This window comes from Cantharellus anzutake (assembly GCF_015039405.1).
Source record: "Cantharellus anzutake strain C23 chromosome Unknown EI90scaffold_33, whole genome shotgun sequence".
NCBI lineage: Eukaryota > Fungi > Basidiomycota > Agaricomycetes > Cantharellales > Hydnaceae > Cantharellus > Cantharellus anzutake.
This window is the reverse complement of record NW_024066983.1, coordinates 102,653-122,800: the sequence shown is the minus strand read 5'-3', so window position 1 is coordinate 122,800 and position 20,148 is coordinate 102,653. Positions and strand designations below refer to the sequence as shown.

Genomic DNA, 20,148 nt, shown 5'->3' with positions numbered 1-20,148 from the left:
GCACTGCCACCTGGATGTTCCCTCCGGGTCACACTACACAACTCTAAGAGCTGTATAGTTGTGGGCATGTGACCCATTCCTTTATATAGCAACCATGCGGGGAGATGAGACCTTTACCCTTCTTCTCATCTCATGCCCCGCATAGGCAAGTGTATATATTATCTTTCCTTTTACTATACATCTCATGCCCTGCATAGTGTGAGGACAGGTTAGATGGGGGTTGAGGTCAGGGAGCCTCCGAGTCCGAGGCCGGGCCCTGACAATAGCAGACTGAGCAACAACATCGCTAGTCCTTCATTTCATCTTATACAGTCAAAAAGTATAGAGGTCATTGCCAGCTACCAGCAGATGTGACACATGATATTGTCCAGGAATTAATGACTAGGAAAGAAGCTACATAGAACTACCTACAAGTTTGTACATGATGCACCAACCACAAGAAATGTGTGACCTGCACTGCCACATCCGGCAATTTCCGACATAGTGATAAAGTCGTCTACCTTACAATGTAGCTACCGGCCCCTCCATGTTCCATCCAAGAACGCACACACCTGTACCATAGCATTTTATGTAAATAGTTCGTGTAATAATGCTTGGATCAAATGCTGTGCATGTAGCAGCGATGCGAAGCACGCACTCTAGTCATCAAGTTCAAGGAGCGTGAGAATTTTCAGCATCATGTCATCAAGTCATGCGAGGCTCGACATCCGGCACGGATATTTTTAACCAACCACCCTCAATATCAGAGGACACGGTTCAATACACATTCTATCCTAATCCTTCAGTGTCCATCTCGGAGTCTTCATGTGTGGTGTTGGGTGCTCAAATTCGGGAGACAGTGCACTCGCGGCTTCCAACATCCTTTTTGTGGCATAAAGATGCGTTTGAGGTAAAGTTAGCCCGTGCCCTTCCCAATGAGGCCCCCTCTCGCACTCCGCGGTGGAAACTAGAAGGTACTGTGCGTATTGGCGACAGCATCGATGATGAATGGTGTTTGGTGTGGCTTTTGCGCGAGGTGTCTCTAATAATCGATGTTGCAATAAGGTGCATGGCCTCTGCTCTCTTTCATTTCTTTATTTCATACCTCCGAATTCCAGCATCTCTGACTCAGATGGAGAGTTTTTACTGATTGAAGCAGCTGATGTGCTGCCCAAATGGATTTCCCCAGCAAATTCGGAAAATCGGGTGAGCTATCTGTGCCATTAGCTTTCTAAATTTGGGGCTCACTCGTCCGCAGGTTTGGATTTTTCAGTCCCAGATACACCTCATTCCAATCCACTTCGTGTCAACGCCTGACGTCCCACGAGTGCGACGTCATGGTTCCCTGAAATACATAAATGAGGAAGAACCCGGCCTGGAGATGGATAACGAATCGTATATTAGCGTAATTGATGCGCTTGAGACACTGCGCGACTCAACCATTGAGACTGTTGCGCCACATAGCATGCATTTAAGAGTTGATAATAAAATTAAGAGGTCGGTGGCGCTGGAGTTACTCAATAACATTACCCATCTCATACAAATTCCCCAACGACAGTTATCCCCAAGCATGCCATAACCATACTCATCTGACTCGTGCCTTCCTTCCACTTGACATCGCTCTTGCACTGAGTGAAGAATCGGCATTAGTGCAACGAGCGGTGGAGGCTTTTTACACTCGGGATGCCATCCAGCTACGAGTACGTTGGTAGAATTTATGTGGCTTGTGATTGGTTTCATATTTCTCTTTTTAGCCTGTCTATCAAATGTCCAGGTTCCCGCCATCCAGTTCCATTTTCGCCTCCATACGGATGACACGCATAGCATATGCTCAGCTGGTCAGCCAAAACTTCCATCCCCCTAAAATTTTTGGACGATGGAGTGAGAAAGAGGGAAGCCGGGACTGGCAAGCGAAAAGTCTTGGCATGAAGATAGTAGGCAAATCCGCCGGGGCGACCCGACTGTCGCTGATCAAATGCGAGAACAGGCTTGTGGCTTTGAGATGTTATATGCAGAAACCAAGTCGAAAGCTTCGGTAAAAACAAATAAAGCATTGGCCGTATGTGGACATGTATGCCCCGCAATGTTCTTTTTACTTATGGTTTGTATAGCTCGGCGTTACCAAAGATGCCCTGGCGCTTGACAAGGGATATCAAGAGTACATTCGAACGCTTGCGAAACTTGGCTACTTCGACCATGAACTTGAAGGCTCCCAAAAATGGCGGGAAGCCGAGAACCGAGCTGTGCGTGCTTGGCTTGATGTTAGGAAAGCAGAGCACGTAGTTCACTCGGACATCTTATTTGCTTTGAACTGACCTTGGACACCCAGTGAAACTGGACGTCTATCATTTGCAGAGAATGTCAACGTTGCGGTCGAAAAAGCGAAGAAGCACTCAGAACTGACAGTCTTCGACCGTGGTGAAGATCCGGACGAGTGGATGACGGCATCTCCAGATGATTTGGGCGGCCTGTTTGATGGTCTGCAATCATCAACGCAAGTGACGTTGGCAGAAAACGAAGAGGATCCAACGGTGGCTGACCAAGCCTCAAAGCTGAAAAAGCTTGCCGGACGAGTAGAACAATTCGTGCAGAGGGAGGGTGATCTTGAAGGCGCCAAATTTGATGAGTTGAGTGATAAACAACCCACTATGTTATGTTGTTCTAAATTTCTTCCCATAGTGATGAGGTTCTGGATGATCTGTCAGACGGTGAGTCGCTTAACTTAAGTGATGAGGACGGATGGGCGTCTGCAGGGGATGAGCCGATGGATGCGGCGGCTCGTGCAAGGGTCATGGATGACCTTGTTCCTCCTCTTCCTGCTTCGGAGTACGGTGCTTTGCCAGCCAAGTACTCTAATTCTCGGCCAATTGCACGTCGGCAGCCAATGTCGACTTCTGAGGATCCCACCATGGATTCTTGCCAGTCTAAACCAATTCGAAAGCCTATCTTTCAAAGGGACAAGTTTGACGGAGTGGACTCAGATGATGAGAGTGATCCTGATGATGACTTGGACTTCATTCCTTGCGACGACAGTGAAGAGGACGAGGACCGACCGACTGTTGTAGGAGAGATCGAAGTGGACATGGAAGCTGAGAAGGAAGATTTCATTCAGTTCACTAGGGACATCTTGGGCATCAGCACGGAACAGTGGGATGACATTGTGAAAGTCCGCCAAGAGCGAGGAGGTATTTCCCTCATTGCTGTCTAAGATGCCCTACAAACCTTTTTGTATCAGCCTTCGTACCCAATTTACCGGGGCCAACCTCCGAAGTGAGTGCAAGCCTTCTTTTTTCCGATTCTTTAACATGTTGAGGTTCTCAGATAGCCAATGGGCCTCACCCCCCTGATCTCCACTCGTTCGAGAGCCTCATGACAACGATGGACTCGAAGCTTCAACAAGCTCAGCCAGCACGGACATCACAAAAAGGGAAGGAAAGGGCATTGCCCCCTTTTTCTAGCATGTCACCCACATTTGAAGACGATGAGAGTCTTGACATCGAAGCACGAATGGAAGCTGAATTACTTCATGCCATAGAGCACGACAGTGATTCCGAGGATGAAAACATGGAGCCAAACAAGGAATATGATCTTATCAAAAACTTTTTGAAAAGTTATGCAGCGCAGGATGGTTTGTCTGGACCAGTCAGCAATCTGGTTGGCCGATTGAACGAGAGTAGTTCAAAGGAAACATAATTTCTAAATTACTCAAGCGAGGGTGTAGTTTACATCATACAGAGGCTAATGTATGTGTAGCGTCTCAAATCATGCGTCTATGATGGAGTCATCAGGACAAATCAATTTAAATAAAGTGCTTGCTTACAATAGCTTGTTCCTGTCAACATTGTTGCCAATGCCTGGGCTTGGTCTTCATCAAACAGATGTTGGTCCAAGTGCCAGGTGTCCTACACCATGCGGCGTGAGAACATGCGGGGTCTGCTTTGAGTCGTTTCACACACCTGATGCGTCCTCTTGAATGTGGCCGCAAATTTACGGATTGCGCTCGAGATTGGCTGAGGCTCACTGGAAAACCTCGACAATGTCTCAATTAGGCTGGGCATCCATGATTCAACAACGTAGGGATATGCTTGCAGCGTGGCAATCATGCCTAGGATTGCCGAATGAAGCCTGCGCAATGCATCAGAGTACTCTGGGTCGCTGCGTTTAGGGAGTTTGGCACGCAGGGCATTACGGACAAAGCGATCCTGCAAAAGAGAATTAGCCGAGCCGAGGTGTGATAGGACTATGGATCGACTGTCACCTTTAATGCAATAACATTGCTTTTCTGCGAACAGCGCAAAACACCAGACAACGTCCTATATATGAGGGCACTCCATTATGCGGCGAAGTCACTCTTCATTGGCATTACTCACGTCGCTGACGTCTCCCTAACCTCAACATTCTCATCTCGAAGGCATTCAACCAAAACCTCCATCACTCGGTTTATCATGTCCTGGGATAGATTGGGCAGGTTACGGAAGTACCAAACGGACAGTACGGGGATGGCTTTATGCCGAACACGCCAGGACTGATGAAATGAATGTCAGCAAGCCCTCAGTTGCCCGAAGGATCTGTATCCCTACAGGCGACATGCGAATAGCGCTAATGAAGCTCTCTGTAAGAGAACCCACATATTCAGTTGGAGGCGCAACGGCAGACAAGACATAGAGCACCCCCGAGCTGTATGACTGTAGCTCCGACGAGTCCTGTAGTTCACTCATCCGGAAAATCTCCGGACTTGATTGAATGTTTAATGGCGAAGCAGGACCAATATTGACACTGGTTTAACTCACAGGAACGGATGTGTGTAGGCGAAGATAGATGGTGCTCCAATGCTATACGCTGTGCTCCAAATCCAAGTCAACACTGCAGGACCAAACGTAAGGGCGTCGCAGGGGTCGCAATAGATTACATGACGTACGAGTGAGCCCGACTTTGTCATACATTGATTGGGAAACCCAAGCTCCTGGAAGTCTCTCGTTTCTCCACTTCTCAAATTGGTCAGAGAGCTTCAATAGTCTTGACATATATCTTGTTTCCCTAACAAGTAGCGGATCTTCATCAGATGCGCAGCGCCTAGCCAAGACAGTAGCCGAAGGATGCGATGGGCACCACTTCAACTGTGGGTTAATACAATGGAATAAGGGCAGCTGGCCATCATCTGCTCACTGTGAGGTTGCCAATGATCAGAATAGTGGCAACAATCTGTGTCCTGACTTCTGCATAGGGTGTCCCCAAATTCTCGAAAAAGGCATCGAGATACTTATGTGAATAAGGGAGGAAACGGACACTGAGCCCATCCGCGAGACTGGCAACTGACGACAGTGTTTTCGTTACTAGCGATGGAAGTGAGTGATGAGACGGCTCAACAATCACTGCAACTCAACAAGAAAAAACAGATGCGCCATTAAAATCTACTGGCTGGTCAAGAACGAAGTCGACAAATGATCTTGTACGGCGAGGATCGCGGTTCTGGAACAGGAGCTGTGATAGCTATGAGATAAGGGGCAAATGGACAGGACGGAACGGGCTTACGCCTAAGAAAGAGTCCCAAAGTGTGACGGTGTCAGGGGTGATCAATGCTAGTATCGCTGGGAGACGAGCCGTGACCCAATTCGACATTTGTGATATCAGCTGCCCAGGGAAGTGTTTAGAACCACGAACAAGCCCTCCAAGGAATTCTAAACCGGCCCTGAGACGATGTTTGTCTGGCTGCGATCGTCATTGGTAAATCCATCTCTGTAATCTAAACAGAATTCACTTACGTCACGTAAGAAAGGGTCGAGAAGAGGTAAGACCAAGGATGTGTGGGCTCCCTGAAGCACGTAAACTAATCCTGACGTCAATACGCGGCTGGGGGCTTGAACGAAAGTGCTCACATAGGATCTTTATTAAAGTCGTGTTTTCAGCTCGCAGATCGGTTGTGGTATTGGAGCGTTCTCCTTCCTGGGCCCACAGATTCAGTAAGTGGGAAAACCAAGCTTCATCCAAATAACCACGTAAGGCCGTGAGGAGATCCAAAGATTCACTCTCCCATTGGAAGACAGGAAGGTCCTGGGGAGGCTTCCGGTAACCGCGTACGGTTTGGTTCCAGACTAGGGCGCCATGGGGGACTTTGTCGTAATAAATGCTTAGGGGAAGTGAGCTGGATGAATAGCTCGTCGAAAAATTGACTCACGTATCTGAAGGTATTGATGATTGTCGCTCTTGTGACTCCAGGAATGTATTAAGATCCTGGAATTGAAACTCAGCTCTGAGTGGGTTGAAGTGCCTATTTAACCAAAGATCTTGCGGCGTCTTGCTGAACGTTCGGGACTTGATGAATCGTAGAAGTCTACTGAGACCCCTGGACAAAGTGAAGAGATGATGTCTTAGGCTGGCGAGCGAGTGAGTTAAATGTCTCTTACTTCTGGGCGTAGGATCGGGTATTTGGGTGGTCTGAGAGAATGTTCTCAGCAAAGAGTAGGGCAACTTCTGATGTTGCTGGATGGTCCTTCCGAGTAAGTCGCAATAGCAGTGCCATGGACCATTGCTGATATTTCCACTAGACGAAAGAGCTGTAAATTTTCTGTGGGTACAAAAAGAACACCCCTTACATGTGTCTCATTGCTGCGGGCGATCGTACAAATTTCCTGGCACTAAGAAGCCATAAGAGAAGGAATGTAGTAGCTGAGATTCTCGTACCGTTTGATTATACTTGTCAACTTTCAGTTGAAGCCTGGGTTCACGCCGCTCGATCACCAGCTGTGTCAGGGAGGGGTCAGATGATCCGCAAAGGCTCTCCAGATTATCGATAAGTTTGACGAAACGTGGCGATGGAAGGGAGGCCGACATCGACACGTCCAGTGATTCAAGTGTAACTTGACCCAAGCCTGTGATGATATGAGGCGATGCGAAAGATAAGAAGCGGGGTCAACTGACTGTCTTCGATGATGGCGGCGACAAGTTGCTGAATTGAGGGCTGAAGGAAGATTAGTTAAATGGTTGTTAACCGATACGTGGAAGCCACCTTTTCCTGATATTGAAGGCTGAGAAGGCTGTGGTAAAAAGAAGGTAAATATTTAGGGGCTAGAAATTGTTTCCATTTAGAAATCAATCTATCAAAAGTGCCACTTTCACCCACTACTCAGAGCGTATGATGCGAGAGATCGATTCCACAGAAGATACAGTGCACCTGGTAAAACCAGGTGGTGAGCAATGAAGCGTTTTAAGACTATATAGACTCCCACCTTTCTGCCGGTCAGGATCTCCGGCTTTGCCGAGGTCCGACTGTTTTTGCAGAGCCTCGAAAACCTGAGCTAATACAATCCTTGACGACCGAATAAAATACTATAGTACGGATTGAACAGCACGGATGGGATTAGTTCAATAGATACGAACTGAGATGATGTTTGCTACAATGGCCTGACTGCTCCTGCGTTGATATATGGAGTTAGCAAAGGCATTCATGACCAGCCCTTATCCTCACTTTCGAACTCGAGTGTAAGGTGACAACGAAAATTCTACAAGGTCCTTGATCAATAGGTCATCGAGAGTCTTTCGAGTTCTATAAAGGCTGTGGGTGAGAACACGCAGAGCGTGATAGGCCTTGTCATGGAAGTTAGTAGCAAAACAAAAACATACAAAAGAAAAGCCTACGTGTGCACGTTTTACCCACACCTGGCGAGGGAAAAGCTTCTGTTTCCCAACTGAAAGACACAAATCCCGCGTACTGTCGTATAGTTTCTTTTGAGTTGCATATGAAGCCCGCGTCATACCGTAATCAAGTAGATAAGTGTCGATGCCCTTGTTCACAGCCATAACTGCATCGATGTGATCGTCGCTAGCGTCTTTGGACTCAGAATGAGTGAGTGAGACAGACGCATTGTGTAAGAATTGCCCGAATCTTTCCCGGTGTCCGAGAGCAACTGTGTATCGACGATCCCGCTTTGTCAAGACAAACCCGCACTTCATCCGAAGTGCATCTGCCGATAACGATGCTAACTCGGTGGTAGGATCCAAGGTCTTGTCGTCCACCATTGGTTCTTCTCGGCCCAGAATGAATGTTGGCAGTCCACTCCACGCGGAACGGACGATGTACAGATATCTAGGGTGTCGTTCAACAGAATAGGGAGTCTTTCAGAGGACAGCCATACCGGCAAAAGTCATTTCGCCACACGGCTTCCCGCGAATTGGAGGGGACGCGAAGTAAACCCTCAAGGGCATCCAAGCAGGGATTAATGATTTGATCCAGTATTTCCATTGCAAAATCGATTTCGGCGTCCCGAGGAACATGCCAATTGATAACGACGTCTTCGGGACGGTATATTCGACCCCACGCTTGATAGTGAGTTTGCTCAAATTCTGAATTTGAAGATAAGCCACAGAGATGACCACCACAACCCAAAACTCACTCTTGCTGTTCCACTCATCATCGTTGACTAATCGCTGTTCCAATGGGTATATATTGATCAAAGCGGCAAGTAATCGGCCAACCAAACGACCTGTGTTATTATATCCTCGTTCATTTTTCGTTTTTGCAACAAGTAGCTTGAGCATAACGAAAATTTCATCCTTGTACGTTATAAGCTAAATGGGAAAGTCAGATACGTATCGACACGAATTGCGGATCAACACACCTCATAACCTCCAGTTGATGTGATACCACGCAAAATGCCCAAATCTGGCCCCAAGTTTAGGTCAGCTACACCAGGCTATCCGAGTATGACTCAGGACCTACACCAATGGAGCGTAGTATCAGATGCGATTGGCAAGCTCGTGGAAGTCGTCCTCAGACTCGATGCTCCATTCTCAAGCTCGATTTTTATCTGCTCAGTACAATGTTTCCAAAATTTGTCGAGTGTCTTCTTTGGGTTTGCCTTGCCTAAGGACGCCACTAGATTGCTAAATGCTCGAACTGAATTCGCTCGGGCATTAGTAATTGCGTAGTCGTACACGATTCCCAAGACCAGATCAAAGAGAGGATCGGAAAGATGCGACGCCATGATATCGAGGGTGGTCCGAATTGACTTCAACAAAGTCTCTGGATTGGCCATTAGCACAGCGAGCAACGTCCACGGTTATTTAAAGTACCTTCGGACTTCCCTCCGATCTTGCTGGATTTCCCACCTTCTTCTGGCAAGTTTTCGAAGAGGGCAAAGATTCTCCGGAAGAATGAAGTGACCCAGTCTAGTGTCCTCATTCAGCGACATGATCCCAGGGGAGATGATAGACACTACCTGGGAAAGACGCTGTACTGTCGCGAAGGAGCGCACGTTCTTCATTGCGATTCAGTTTGGAACCTGGTCCCTCTGTCCCCTCTGGCATGACAGTTCCGTCTGCTTCGATAGCGACTGGTGCGTCATCTCCCAGGGTCAAGGCTACCTGTCCAGAGATATTCCCGACCTTGATGCTGCTTATTGCGGCGGAGATAAACATGGTCGAGCAAATCTGGATTTGTTGTTGTGGTTCAGTGATTCCAACTAGCTAGAAATCTACTTACAGTCTGGCAGTGTTGGGCAGGTGAGAATAACGCAAATATTGGCGAAAAGGGGCTCGTACCTTTAGAGGATCATTAATATCTAGTCCCGGGAGCGCTTGCTCCAAAAGCGGGATCAAATGCCTCTGCCCTCCTAAGAACAGATTCTCATTGACGAGAGTGGACGCCACAGCAGAGAGGCAACTCAAAACGGCGGTGGCTCTGTGGGTCTGTGCAAGGACTCCAATTAATATATTATCGAGGAGTGTTAGGCGGACGCTGACCTCGTTCACACTTTCCAGTCCGCTATATGCTCGTTCAATGATAGAGGGCAAAATTATGTCAGGTTCGAGAACGGCAAGTGTCTTCAGGGATGCGTGTGAAAGCGCAATGGATACAGGATCTTTGGCGAACATTGAGAGCAACGCTGGTGTTTGCAATAACTCAACGAATTTTCTCTTCACATGGTCGGTCAACCGGTGATGCTGTGCGACAGGAATGGTGCAGTTCTAGCTGACAAGAGATGGAAGGCAGGCTTACAGGTGGCGTTTTGCAGTCCGGGAAATGCTCCTCAGTCCATCGTTTGGAGAATGCATATGTAAGGCGTTGCAAGAAGGTAGTGAGCTGCATAAAAGAAAGGCGTTTAGGGTAGGACTAGTGCGTGTGACAAACATGAATACTTGTCCGGTCCACGTGCCATGGTTGGATGGGTGGAAATATGTCTCCACGCTCGTTATGATTGTAGTGAGACTGCGAAGGGACTTCGAGTGAGCACATGTACCGCCGAAGTCATCGCCCTCCAGATCAGAAAACATCGAATACACAAAAATGGTAGCCAGATGCTCTGAAGCATTACCTGATGAGCGGACAGGAGAATCAAGAGGAAAGAAACACGCACGGTGAACATTTCCACCCTTCCTCAGAGGGCGATTCGATTGGCCCGAGTCGACGTGCCCACCGGTGGTCCCTGTGTTCTTCAAAGGAAGATGAAATCATGTGGCAACAAACTAGAACTAGACTCACTGAGTTACCACCTCCCACTGGGACCTCTGTGATAAATAACAACTTGATCACTCGTCTCTGGTACTAGTATAAGATGGTACTAACGCATAAAGACCAGCGCGGTCCTGCATATTTTGGCCCATTGCTCAGCTGTAAAAATCCCCACATCTTTCCAGGCAGGGGTCGAAGGACCATCAAACTCAACTGAAACACATTCCTGCGCGAGCGACCCAGAAAACTCGAGCATTCTTTCGTCCAACTGGCTAGAATTGAACGCCTCCCATATTCTGAAGAATATTGGGAGGTACATTTGGACATTGACAGGGGGCAATAGCGACATGAGGACTGTAACGTCCTGCACAACGTTCTAAAGTAGAAGCGTACGGTCAAACCTGCTTGGGGCGGCATGTTCGAAGCTCCTACGTTGGGTTCAAATCTTGTCAGGACTGCGTTTATGATGTCTTCAACATCAGCAGGATTGAAGTATCGTGAGGAAGTCTCTGCTACAGAAATCAAAGCAGGGGCTACATTTCGACTTCAAAAGAAAGATGATATGGATGAATGAATGAATAGTTGGGCGCAATTTGACATTTGGGCTTACAGTAACTCAGTGTCCGGGCCATGCCACACTTCTGGAACAATCACGGTCCAGAGATCACGCCATGGAAGCTGCAAGTCAGTTGGCTCAAGCTTCCTTCTCTCTCCAGCAGCATTTGGAATGAGCTTATGGAAAGTATTAGCCCATGTTTTGAGGTAGCGTGCCTCGATTCCAGGTGTAACAATAAGCTCGAAGTAAAATCGAGCGAGGCCCGCCCGAACGATACGAGGCATAGGGTACCTCATAATGAGCCAACTGGGATGTTGGCGGATCAATGCAACGCTGATGAGAGGGACTGAATGTACTGACTACTGCAGCGTTTCGTCCCATCCCACATTCACGGACCAGTTGGCGGTACGCGCGGTGAGAACGAGATTTTGTACAATGCAGTTCAGTGTGCTCAGCATGTCCTCGGTGGATTCGCATTCGTAAGGGAGCGATTTCAGGTAGATCTCAAGGGATTTAGCCTGTTTAGAGTCCTCGACATTATCTACCTCCTCTATGATTGGAGATACACTGTGCTCAAAGATCTCGTCTTCGTCCATGGTGTATTGATGGTGGTGTGCAGTTTCTGGGTCTAACTACTCCCTATTTATAAGGAAAGGATTTCAGGAGCCGCGTCAGCTTTTCTGTCGCGGGGTTATGCAATTGAGTAAGTGGAACGCGTAAGTAGCACTGTAGCAGTGACAAGGACCGTGGGAGAATGGTCACGCAAAACATTGTTATTCAGAGTACGGACACGATATTCAGGCCAGCCTGGACTTGGTCCAAGGTTCTGTCAAAACCATGTAGCCAAGATGGGATAGTGTGTATTCAAGTTTGCAACGATTTCAGGGAAACTTTGTTTGACCGATTTTTTCAGAACCCCAGCTGGAGCACCTGCCCCTGCCCAATCATATCCTATAGTCCAGTCCGCCTTCTGGCATTCTTTCGATGATGTATCTATATTGATAGAGAAGCAATTTTTAGCATGCGACAGAGAGGATTGTGTCTACTTACTCCACCTCCCCTCTGATTTCACCGCAGATACGATCAAGGGGAAGATCGTAGTGGTCGGTGCCGAAGGGCATTTCAATTTCATCGGCGATGCCCTCAATGCCCATCAAAGTGAAACTAACCACTGTCACGACTGCAATTTATCGTCAGCAAGTTTCCGAACCACTAGAGTGACTTTGTTGCACCAGGTATCATAAACCACTGGAGAGCCGACGTTAAATAAACGAGCAGAAGGTTTGGCGCAAATTGACTTACTCGAAGATCCGCAACGAGTGTGAATGGCAAAGTGAACAAATCTATAGGGATCTCTTCAGCGATAACATCCCCTGAAAAGCGCACCCAACGCACAGAGCGTTACACACTAATACAAATGGTTCATCAACATCCATTATGATCAACACGGGATATATACCTACCTGTTTCAGATGTATCCCGTCTTGAAGGGAATGAACATGACTCAGAATATAGGATTGAACTATGACACGACATACAAGAATCTGGAATTGGAGTGTTGCAAACCCGTTCCATCTATCATTCATCATGGATGAGGAAATAATACTAACATGCATCACGAATGCGTACGGACCTTCGCAAATTGACTGACCATTCCTTGAATCCTAAGTTGCCATCAGCGCACTTCAATATTTTCGTAGATGTGTACTTCTTACATGCCGCTTAGGGCATTTGCGCCTGACAACACAACTCAGCTGCCCAAAACAAGTTCGGGACAAGTCACATGCACATACCCGCGGGTCCAACAGCAGCAAGACACCCTTGCAATTGGAAGTAGTGCAGCAGGCAGCTGATCTCATGTGCGATACTAAGATGCGACAAGCTATGAAAATAGTTGCAACCCAGAACAGCCTTCACAACTCACATAAGGGGAAGGGGCAGCGGTTGCGTCGCTGGATACTCATGGAAGTGAATAATATGACTTTGCCCGTTCAGTAAAGGGGTGCGCTCCTCGACAACCGTCTTTGATGTGCCTACATTCGTGACTCGAGGACGGGTCACGCGATTGGGGGTGTTGCCTCCACTGGGAGAGGAGCCCTGCGACCCCGTGACGATAGAGGTTTGAAGGTACGTCGAAAAGCCATCAGGAAATAATCCCTGATAATCTTCATAATCAATGCCAGGCTCGTCTCGTAGATGGTGCTTCGTTGCATAGAGAAAAGCAACAATGAGCCTCAGAGCCCGGATCTTCAGCTCCCGAAGCGAGTCCTTTGTAAGTATCGACTTGCGCTCAGGCGGTGGTAAAGTAACAAAAACCCATATTTGACGCGAGACATTACGGGTATGAGAGACAGTGGCCTCCCAGTCCTTACTTCCTTCATACCTACACAAAGAGCTCAGTGGTGCACCGGGCGCGATAACATAGTCAACCCACCACCTATCATAGCTCGTTCTCGAATGGTGTGAGCTCATCAATACCATAATCTAGGAATAAGATGATGCATACCCATTCCTGAAATTAAATTGAGCATTGGCGAAATTGAACCGACTCGAACAACATACCTGAACACCAGGATCAAGCCAACAACGACTGACAGCAATGGAACAACCTGATTGGTAAGTTGTACTTTATAGTCATAAGTCTACGAAACCATCTTTAAACGGAGTCTGGATCGAATCTTAATTGCACCACCCACGATGTAAAGAACCGCCACCACAGTCGCGAAGAGCGTGCAGGTCAAAACAGGACCGAATATTCGGCCAGTTATCTGTTCCAAGAAGTGTCCAATGCCCAGGCGACCGATCCTAAGCTAATGAAGCATAAACACCCCACCAAGGTCGAATTTTTTAGCGGGCTTACCTCTACAGTAACTTACGCTGCCCTTGTAGCTAATCCAGATCCATCAACTAACAATGACAAGCCAAATGGCCAAGAATGCCTCACCGAACTATGTCGAACAGCCAACTGTACCTGTAATATTGGGTATCAAGTAGTTCCGATCATCAGAAGGAGTTCAGACTCTCATGGATGCTCGCAACATACCGACCGAGTTTTTCGCGTTTTGGGATTGGAGGAAGAAGAATATCGGACAAACTACGACCTGACCATGTCCGCGCCATTTCGTGAGGGGCTGGCCAGAGTCGAGAGGCGGCAGTCGTGAAAACGGTGATGTAACAGCACTGGCACTGGCAACTCCACACGCGCCGTTGTGATGGTCACGCACCACTACTTATTTCCGCATTGGATCCTGTTTTGCACTACCACTGTTCAACCGATTCGTGATTCTGCTGTTGGTTACAAAAAAAGTTGTTTCATTGTTTGTTTGTCTCTTGTCTCAATCAATGCTAGTTGGAACGGTCCAACGAAGCGACTTTTCAAGTGGCTGCATTACGCCGGAGTTAGCCGAATGTTTCAAGTCGTCTCGTTACACACAAGCTGAGGACACATACCATCCTAACTTTGCGTCATCAACCGCCCCATTGTATTAAATATCGGATACAGGGATATAAGAATCCAGACTTTAGTGAACTACACGACACTATCCTATCCGCCGAAGTCCCCAGGACCTCGAATAGCTCAGTTGGTAGAGCGTCAGACTGTAATTGGTAATACTCATTTCATCTGAATGTCACCTGTTCGACCCAGGTTTCGAGGACACTTTTTTTTCACGGTTCTCTCCCATTTTCACGCAAAGACCGCGCACCCTCAGTAACGCGTCGGTTCGGAACGAAAGCAGCTATTAGACTGTCCAAACCCAGCTACAGCCAAGGGCCACAATGGCATGCCGTGCGGAATAATGTAGAAAAGAGATGGATGGAAATTTACATATGGATATCAAAATCGAGATCGTATCTTCCTTTGGATATCTGCTAATATCCGCCGAAGGTCTTGTGACGCAGCATCCGCAGACAGAACTTCCAAGTACGCGGAGATCATTTGGTCGACTACATTGGCAGGGAAAGATCCTCGTGGCACCCTCGAGGCCGGACGGATCGTTTCTGTCAACCAATTTTTGACCAAGTATGTGATATCTTGTATGAGATAAAGTTCTCGATCCGCCGCATGATACGGAGGTTGCTGTCCGTCCGACTTCAGCAACGAGAATATGTGGGGGTTATCAGCACTCACCCCAGACTCTCTCATCGTATATAACGGCCGGAAAATGGCATCGTACGGTACACCACTCTCAACCAATACCTGCGGCACCCAACCAACAGCTACCTCATTTCTGTGTTCCCAGGAAAAGTCTTCCAACAGCTCACAAAGAAGATCTATAAAGCGATTTAATATAAAACTGCAGTGGCTGCGGGTATCTTACCACATGGGAATGCACTTTCTGATGGGTACAATTTGAGGCCGAGGCGCCGCACACGCTCAGCGAGGATAACGGGAATATCAGTTTGCTCCTCTTCCGCTTTGTGTAACCGTAAGGCAGGCGGGAAAAGAATACGGAGAGTACGTACCTTCATGGAGGATTCCTCGCCATATAGATGCCACAAGTTGGGGATCTCGGTGGTCCGATACCTTGATAATCAGTAATTTCATATCATTAAGGTTGTAACGTTCCGCGTATTCCCCATAGAGCTTGCCACGTATGATCAGCGCTTTAAATTCAGAAACACCAGGATCGAGTTGCTGGACTCACCTCAGATACGTCCATCAACCTCGATGCCAGCGTATTCACGTCTCTCCTCCCAGCATCATCCAAGCCTTGCAGGGTTCGCATGACACCCAGCATCTCCAGCTGTAAGTTGGCGACTTCTAACTTTTCCTCCAAGTCGTTCAAAAATTCGACCATCCCTTGTTCCTGACGGTCATAAATGGATGCTTGATGGGATTTGGCATTCCCGATGGCAAGTGATAGATACTCGACCCGTTTATCTAATGTCATTGGGAAACTGCAAATCCATCAGTGGAGGAGCCTTCATGCCAATGCAGTCGCGCATACTTTGCCTCTGCTAGGCTAGCCAGAGCCTCGGCAGCCCTAAGGAATTCACCGTGGCCAACATATAATTGCCAAAGTAGCTCGCTCTTCTCCCTTGTGTGGGGCTCCCGAAGAAGATGACCCTCAATGAACGGCGTCCGAATCTAAAACGTCTTAGAGTGACCCCGGATGTGCAACGATGAACTGCGGACCTGGAGTAATTCCTCTGTCCGTCCATGGCTGATGAACCAATTGTACAAGTGCGAGTGAAAAACAGGATCATCTGATTCCAACGCGGCATGATAGGCCGCAGATTGAAAAACTTCGGCATGTTGGGCTGGATAATCATGCTTTCAATATCGCAGAAAAGGTGCACCGGGAAGTCTGGCATACCTTCATCGTCACTTGTTGCCTGATCCAAGCGATCATCAAATGATTTTAGCCCTTTCAAGACCAAATCATAACAACCAATTCGCATCTCGTAAGCTTGTTTTGCACCATCACCTTCGTGGTGGCCTCCCGCCCAGTACTGGATGCCAGATCTGTCAATATCCCAGTCGTTCGCACATTTAAGCGGGAGCTGTACAGTTCCTGAAGAGGAGACGTAAACACTGCGACCATTGACGTTCTCCCCAGAACTCCCCACCTTCTGGAAATCTCATTTGCTGATAGTCGGCACAAATCTCCGCCAAGTTTGATGGATGGAGATTCCGAGTGCTCTTAAGGAATAACCTGTGGAACAGGTGGGCGAACCCGGATGAACCAGTGAAAAATTTAAGCTTACCGCAATGATTCACGCAGGCTCTCTGCTGTTTCGCCAGCTGATGGGGCCTCTTTTGCCCGACGAAGAGCCTCCACTGCCTATCCAGAAACACATAAGTGGTGCTAACAATGGGGCAAATGTTATGAACCTTATACGTCATCACATCATCTGTACTGCAGAAGTTGGGACAACGAGATTGCAAGACATCACTGATAGTATCGATCTTGGAGAGGGCATTTAATATGAAACACCCTAATGAATTTCTCAAACGCTTACACTTATTTGTTGGCCAATTTGCTGATTAATCAATGCAGTGACCAAGCCTTTCCCAACATCTCTTCCTTCCTTAGTTGTCAGCAGATCCTCCCACGTCATTGAGTAGAGTTTTTGTTGGAGGGGAGGTTCGCATCTGCACGACATGAGAAGGGTATTCCACAGTCGCAGTGAAATACTCACAAAGCGATCGTATCCGGGAGCTTGTAGTCAATCAAGAGTAGGATGAAGTTGATTGCTTCGATGGTGATGCCTAGTAGCTCTCTAAGAGAGGACGCTGAAGTTTGTTCTTCCTAGACTCCGGTCAGCGTATAGATTACAAAGTGATGGACAGATTAACCTTCCAAGGGCCTTGTCGCCCCACCCCGGAGCCTGTCCCAAATGAGGAATAATCACCGGGGGGCAGGAACAACTGGGGGTTCCTAACACTGACATCAAGGCGAGTTCACGGAAGGGGCTAGAGAATACCTGTCAAGGAAGTCCGCAAGTGATTGCAAGTTTCGTTGAACCGAGGATAACACCACCACTGGGATATTTGTAGTTTGGTTACTTGTTGTCCTGATGAATTGGGGGTGAGAGCTTTTCCTAACTTCCCAACTAACTGCCCTACCCTCTTGTTATCTTGGATTTCCAGATTGGTCGCACCAAACGAGAAAAGTACAACGCAAGACCCTCATGCCTGCCACTAAATGCTACAGCTAGCGCTATTCATCAAAGAGGTTATTAGCTTCTACGCATCAAACGAAAAGAACAAAACTTACAGTTTGGGAACTCAGTCGGCTGCTGACCCCAGTCATAGAACAGCGTCTTTGCGGCGTTTTGGGTGGCCTCGTCGATAATACTCTCGGAACCAGTAGGGTTAGCGACAGCAGACTGGCTTGGAGTGATATGCAGGGAAATCGCTGACGAAAAAGGCACCGGCAAGCTTAGAGCCGCCCCCACGAAGGAGTTGGCGCTCGCCAAAGCCAGCAGCATTGCGCATGTTTGATTCCGACCATATCTGCGTGAATCAGAATAAGGACAGCGCTACAAAGGTTGGAAGGACTTACTGGTCTAAAAATGACCTCAAGAGCTCCTCATCGCCACCACGTCGAGTGCTTTCAATCAACTCTCGCAAACTATCAACTGGCCGCTTCTTGACGATTACAGACAAACCATCATTCGTCAGTAAAAGAAACTGATCAGGATATGCAGTAAATTGAGTGATAAGATCATTCCATGAAGGTATTGAGCCCTTCGCAAATGGGGGCATCTGTGGCGTCTTCAAATGGGCAATCGCCCAAGTCTTCCCCGGCAGTTCCAATAGTGAAGCATATTCTCCGAAAGGAGGTCTAGGTGGCTGGCTGCTCTGTGAATACGCAGTGATCGTTCCTGTCATTTGAGAATTCTGTGAAGTGCCATCAATCGCCAGGTTCCCGATTCTTGGCAAGTCAGGAGAAGTGCAAAACAACACATCGGGCTGAGAACCGTCAGAGGGAGACTGAGCCCCCAAGAAAAGGCCCCCGAAATAACTGGTGCAGCTCAGATTCGATAGTTGCGAAGATTTGGAATGTGAGAGGGAAGGGTTTGATGGTCCACGATATAACGGACTCTGATCAAAATGAGAAGTTCGAGGATGCTCGACAGTAGTTGGGGCCATTCGGACGTGCACCAGCTCGAGCGTCGAGGGGACACCAGACACCACACTTGTGGAAGTGCCGTAATTGGAAAAATTGCGACGTAGGGCAGAAAAAAAAAGTCTAACTCCCGATGAAGTCACGGCCATTAAATGAATAGAGAAGGAGTCCAAGGTACTGAATGCGTGTATATCGATGATATCCAGTTTGGTTGTGCCAAGGGGTGGGCATAGTAATTGGGCATGCTTGAAAATGTTTGATGCAACAGCAATCCGTTGCAAGGGTGTCGTTGTCTGACCAGAGACGTTGTATAGATTGATGGTGCTGCTTGAGGTCAGCGCATAGAGCAAGTCACGGGAATCATCCAAAGCGAGGTGCGCAATCATTTCTATCCTGCACAGTTAGCACCGGCTTTAGATAGAGGTGCGGACATACCTGAAGGACTTGAGGAAAAGAGAGAGGGAAGAACACTAGAAACGCCGGAGGCAGAATGATTGTACAAAGACGATTTGCTGCCAAACCAGCCTTCACGTGCCTGATATCGGAGCTCATACAGGTTCCCATCAGATATGCCGCACATGAAAGCGCGTCCGGACAATGTCGAGACAATGGAGGACATTGCTACATTGTCAGTAGGGAAACGCAGCTCCGTGTCGTAGATGACAAATTGTTGAGAACTTAGAGACCGATCAGCAGGGCCCTCCTGAGCGGCCAGCCCTAGCACTATCAAAGTGGAAGTGGTGCAAAGAACCAGCAAATGCTTGATCGTATCAATGAAGATACCTACAAGTAGTCAAATCAGCGTGTTTTAACTAGCAGCAGTAGAAGACTGACCAGGCTTAGGGTTTATAAGACCCACGTTATGAATATTCCCAGGCTGCTCTGGAAAACTTTGCAGCGAGTCCTTCCTGACTGTTCGCATAAACATGGAGATTTATAACGACAGCGTCGCACGTACGGAGCGATGTAATCCCACAAAAACAACTTGTTGTTCAAGGTAATCCACGCGCGATCTATCTGAGAAAAAATACCCATATGACAAGTGGACTTTGTTGCTGTAAATTCACAGAGAGACTTCGGGTCAGGAGTTGAGGCAACGGTTATATGCGGACTTTACATTCGTAGCTCGAGAACAGCTCTTCCGGTATCATCAATGTGCGTTTGAGGTCGAACAATGCCCATGGCGGGGTGACATACGCGGAGGATGATGAGGCTTGAAGAACGTCATTAGCGAAGTAAAACAACATCCAACATAAGTCCCTTACCCCCGAGGATCGCTTCGCCCGGGTCAGGTATTTGGGATGAATCCCTTGAGATATGTTCGGCCAAGACTGCATTCGCCTTAGCCAGAGAAGCAAGTTTCGCGTCATCGGACATCGCCCACGAAGCCCCCAATCCCTTAAGAGCAAGAGTGTTGGCCTTTGTCGCGTGAGTCGTAGAGTCAGACGCGTTTGAGCAATTATTTGCTTCCGGAGAGTAGATCACCTGATATGCTGATGCAGCCGTACCAGCGCTGTTTCGACTGCATACTTGATGGTATCTCAGGAGTGGGTTGGAATTTGAAATTATTGTTGCGAGGACCCCTTGTA

General features: G+C 47.9%; 4 protein-coding genes and 1 non-coding gene across 5 annotated transcripts; 2 read left to right on the top strand and 3 right to left on the bottom strand.

The window, feature by feature from the left end:
- Positions 1–682: 682 nt before the first annotated feature.
- Positions 683–3,794, top strand: EI90DRAFT_3290348 (SGT1 protein-domain-containing protein). Its single transcript, XM_039067215.1, has 11 exons — positions 683–1,044; positions 1,098–1,185; positions 1,238–1,476; positions 1,538–1,679; positions 1,734–1,913; positions 1,967–2,038; positions 2,091–2,254; positions 2,309–2,605; positions 2,659–3,164; positions 3,215–3,249; positions 3,301–3,794. Exons 1-11 carry the CDS (start codon positions 692–694, stop codon positions 3,670–3,672), a joined length of 2,448 nt encoding a protein of 815 aa, XP_038914491.1. The 5' UTR covers positions 683–691; the 3' UTR covers positions 3,673–3,794.
- On the bottom strand, positions 3,528–11,731 carry EI90DRAFT_3063646 (uncharacterized protein). Its single transcript, XM_039060739.1, has 41 exons — positions 11,343–11,731; positions 11,037–11,288; positions 10,859–10,970; positions 10,541–10,802; positions 10,457–10,482; positions 10,332–10,407; positions 10,114–10,277; positions 9,974–10,057; positions 9,718–9,918; positions 9,517–9,663; positions 9,466–9,468; positions 9,195–9,405; positions 9,049–9,144; positions 8,696–8,998; positions 8,595–8,638; positions 8,370–8,544; positions 8,112–8,319; positions 7,615–8,062; positions 7,445–7,563; positions 7,357–7,390; positions 7,206–7,305; positions 7,100–7,150; positions 6,986–7,044; positions 6,898–6,937; positions 6,661–6,848; positions 6,573–6,614; positions 6,384–6,520; positions 6,155–6,322; positions 5,856–6,106; positions 5,742–5,806; positions 5,512–5,688; positions 5,364–5,460; positions 5,146–5,312; positions 4,898–5,090; positions 4,770–4,842; positions 4,560–4,713; positions 4,350–4,504; positions 4,238–4,292; positions 3,936–4,181; positions 3,800–3,881; positions 3,528–3,749 (listed from the first exon to the last, which is right to left on the bottom strand). The coding sequence occupies exons 1-41, from the start codon at positions 11,576–11,578 to the stop codon at positions 3,742–3,744; spliced, it is 5,709 nt and encodes a 1,902-aa protein (XP_038914490.1). The 5' UTR covers positions 11,579–11,731; the 3' UTR covers positions 3,528–3,741.
- A 195-nt stretch (positions 11,732–11,926) lies between these two features.
- Positions 11,927–14,102, bottom strand: EI90DRAFT_3125550 (Bestrophin, RFP-TM, chloride channel-domain-containing protein; the record flags this gene model as incomplete). Its single annotated transcript, XM_039063845.1, has 17 exons — positions 11,927–11,975; positions 12,033–12,162; positions 12,215–12,230; positions 12,285–12,325; positions 12,378–12,390; positions 12,446–12,465; positions 12,521–12,557; positions 12,616–12,646; positions 12,698–12,719; positions 12,776–12,849; positions 12,907–13,419; positions 13,489–13,494; positions 13,545–13,624; positions 13,679–13,792; positions 13,859–13,871; positions 13,927–13,953; positions 14,026–14,102. The coding sequence occupies 17 exons, from the start codon at positions 14,100–14,102 to the stop codon at positions 11,927–11,929; spliced, it is 1,263 nt and encodes a 420-aa protein (XP_038914489.1).
- Positions 14,103–14,548: 446 nt separating this feature from the next.
- EI90DRAFT_t148 lies at positions 14,549–14,638 on the top strand. The gene has a single exon. It is a non-coding gene; the product is annotated as a tRNA-Tyr (tRNA).
- Positions 14,639–14,817: 179 nt separating this feature from the next.
- EI90DRAFT_3290345 (Non-repetitive/WGA-negative nucleoporin C-terminal-domain-containing protein) lies at positions 14,818–20,032 on the bottom strand (the record flags this gene model as incomplete). Its single annotated transcript, XM_039067214.1, has 23 exons — positions 19,825–20,032; positions 19,677–19,772; positions 19,518–19,614; positions 19,394–19,467; positions 18,995–19,342; positions 17,993–18,947; positions 17,705–17,943; positions 17,554–17,647; positions 17,412–17,501; positions 17,284–17,365; positions 17,127–17,236; positions 16,947–17,079; positions 16,819–16,893; positions 16,692–16,768; positions 16,533–16,639; positions 16,301–16,498; positions 16,120–16,244; positions 15,932–16,071; positions 15,629–15,881; positions 15,447–15,567; positions 15,302–15,397; positions 15,112–15,254; positions 14,818–15,072 (listed from the first exon to the last, which is right to left on the bottom strand). Exons 1-23 carry the CDS (start codon positions 19,934–19,936, stop codon positions 14,818–14,820), a joined length of 4,020 nt encoding a protein of 1,339 aa, XP_038914488.1. The 5' UTR covers positions 19,937–20,032.
- Between the last annotated feature and the right edge of the window lie 116 nt (positions 20,033–20,148).

Bases quoted from the DNA above. Each gene is read 5' to 3' on its own strand.
- EI90DRAFT_3290348 (XM_039067215.1), top strand. From the start codon at position 692: ATGCGAGGCTCGACATCCGGCACGGATATTTTTAACCAACCACCCTCA. The intron at 1,680-1,733 runs GTACGTTGGTAG...TTCTCTTTTTAG, and splicing joins GGGATGCCATCCAGCTACGA to CCTGTCTATCAAATGTCCAG. The intron at 2,606-2,658 runs GTTGAGTGATAA...TTCTTCCCATAG, and splicing joins GAAGGCGCCAAATTTGATGA to TGATGAGGTTCTGGATGATC.
- EI90DRAFT_3063646 (XM_039060739.1), bottom strand. From the start codon at position 11,578: ATGGACGAAGACGAGATCTTTGAGCACAGTGTATCTCCAATCATAGAG. The intron at 11,289-11,342 runs GTCAGTACATTC...CCAACATCCCAG, and splicing joins TGGGACGAAACGCTGCAGTA to TTGGCTCATTATGAGGTACC. The intron at 7,564-7,614 runs GTAGGCTTTTCT...TTCCATGACAAG, and splicing joins TGTGGGTAAAACGTGCACAC to GCCTATCACGCTCTGCGTGT.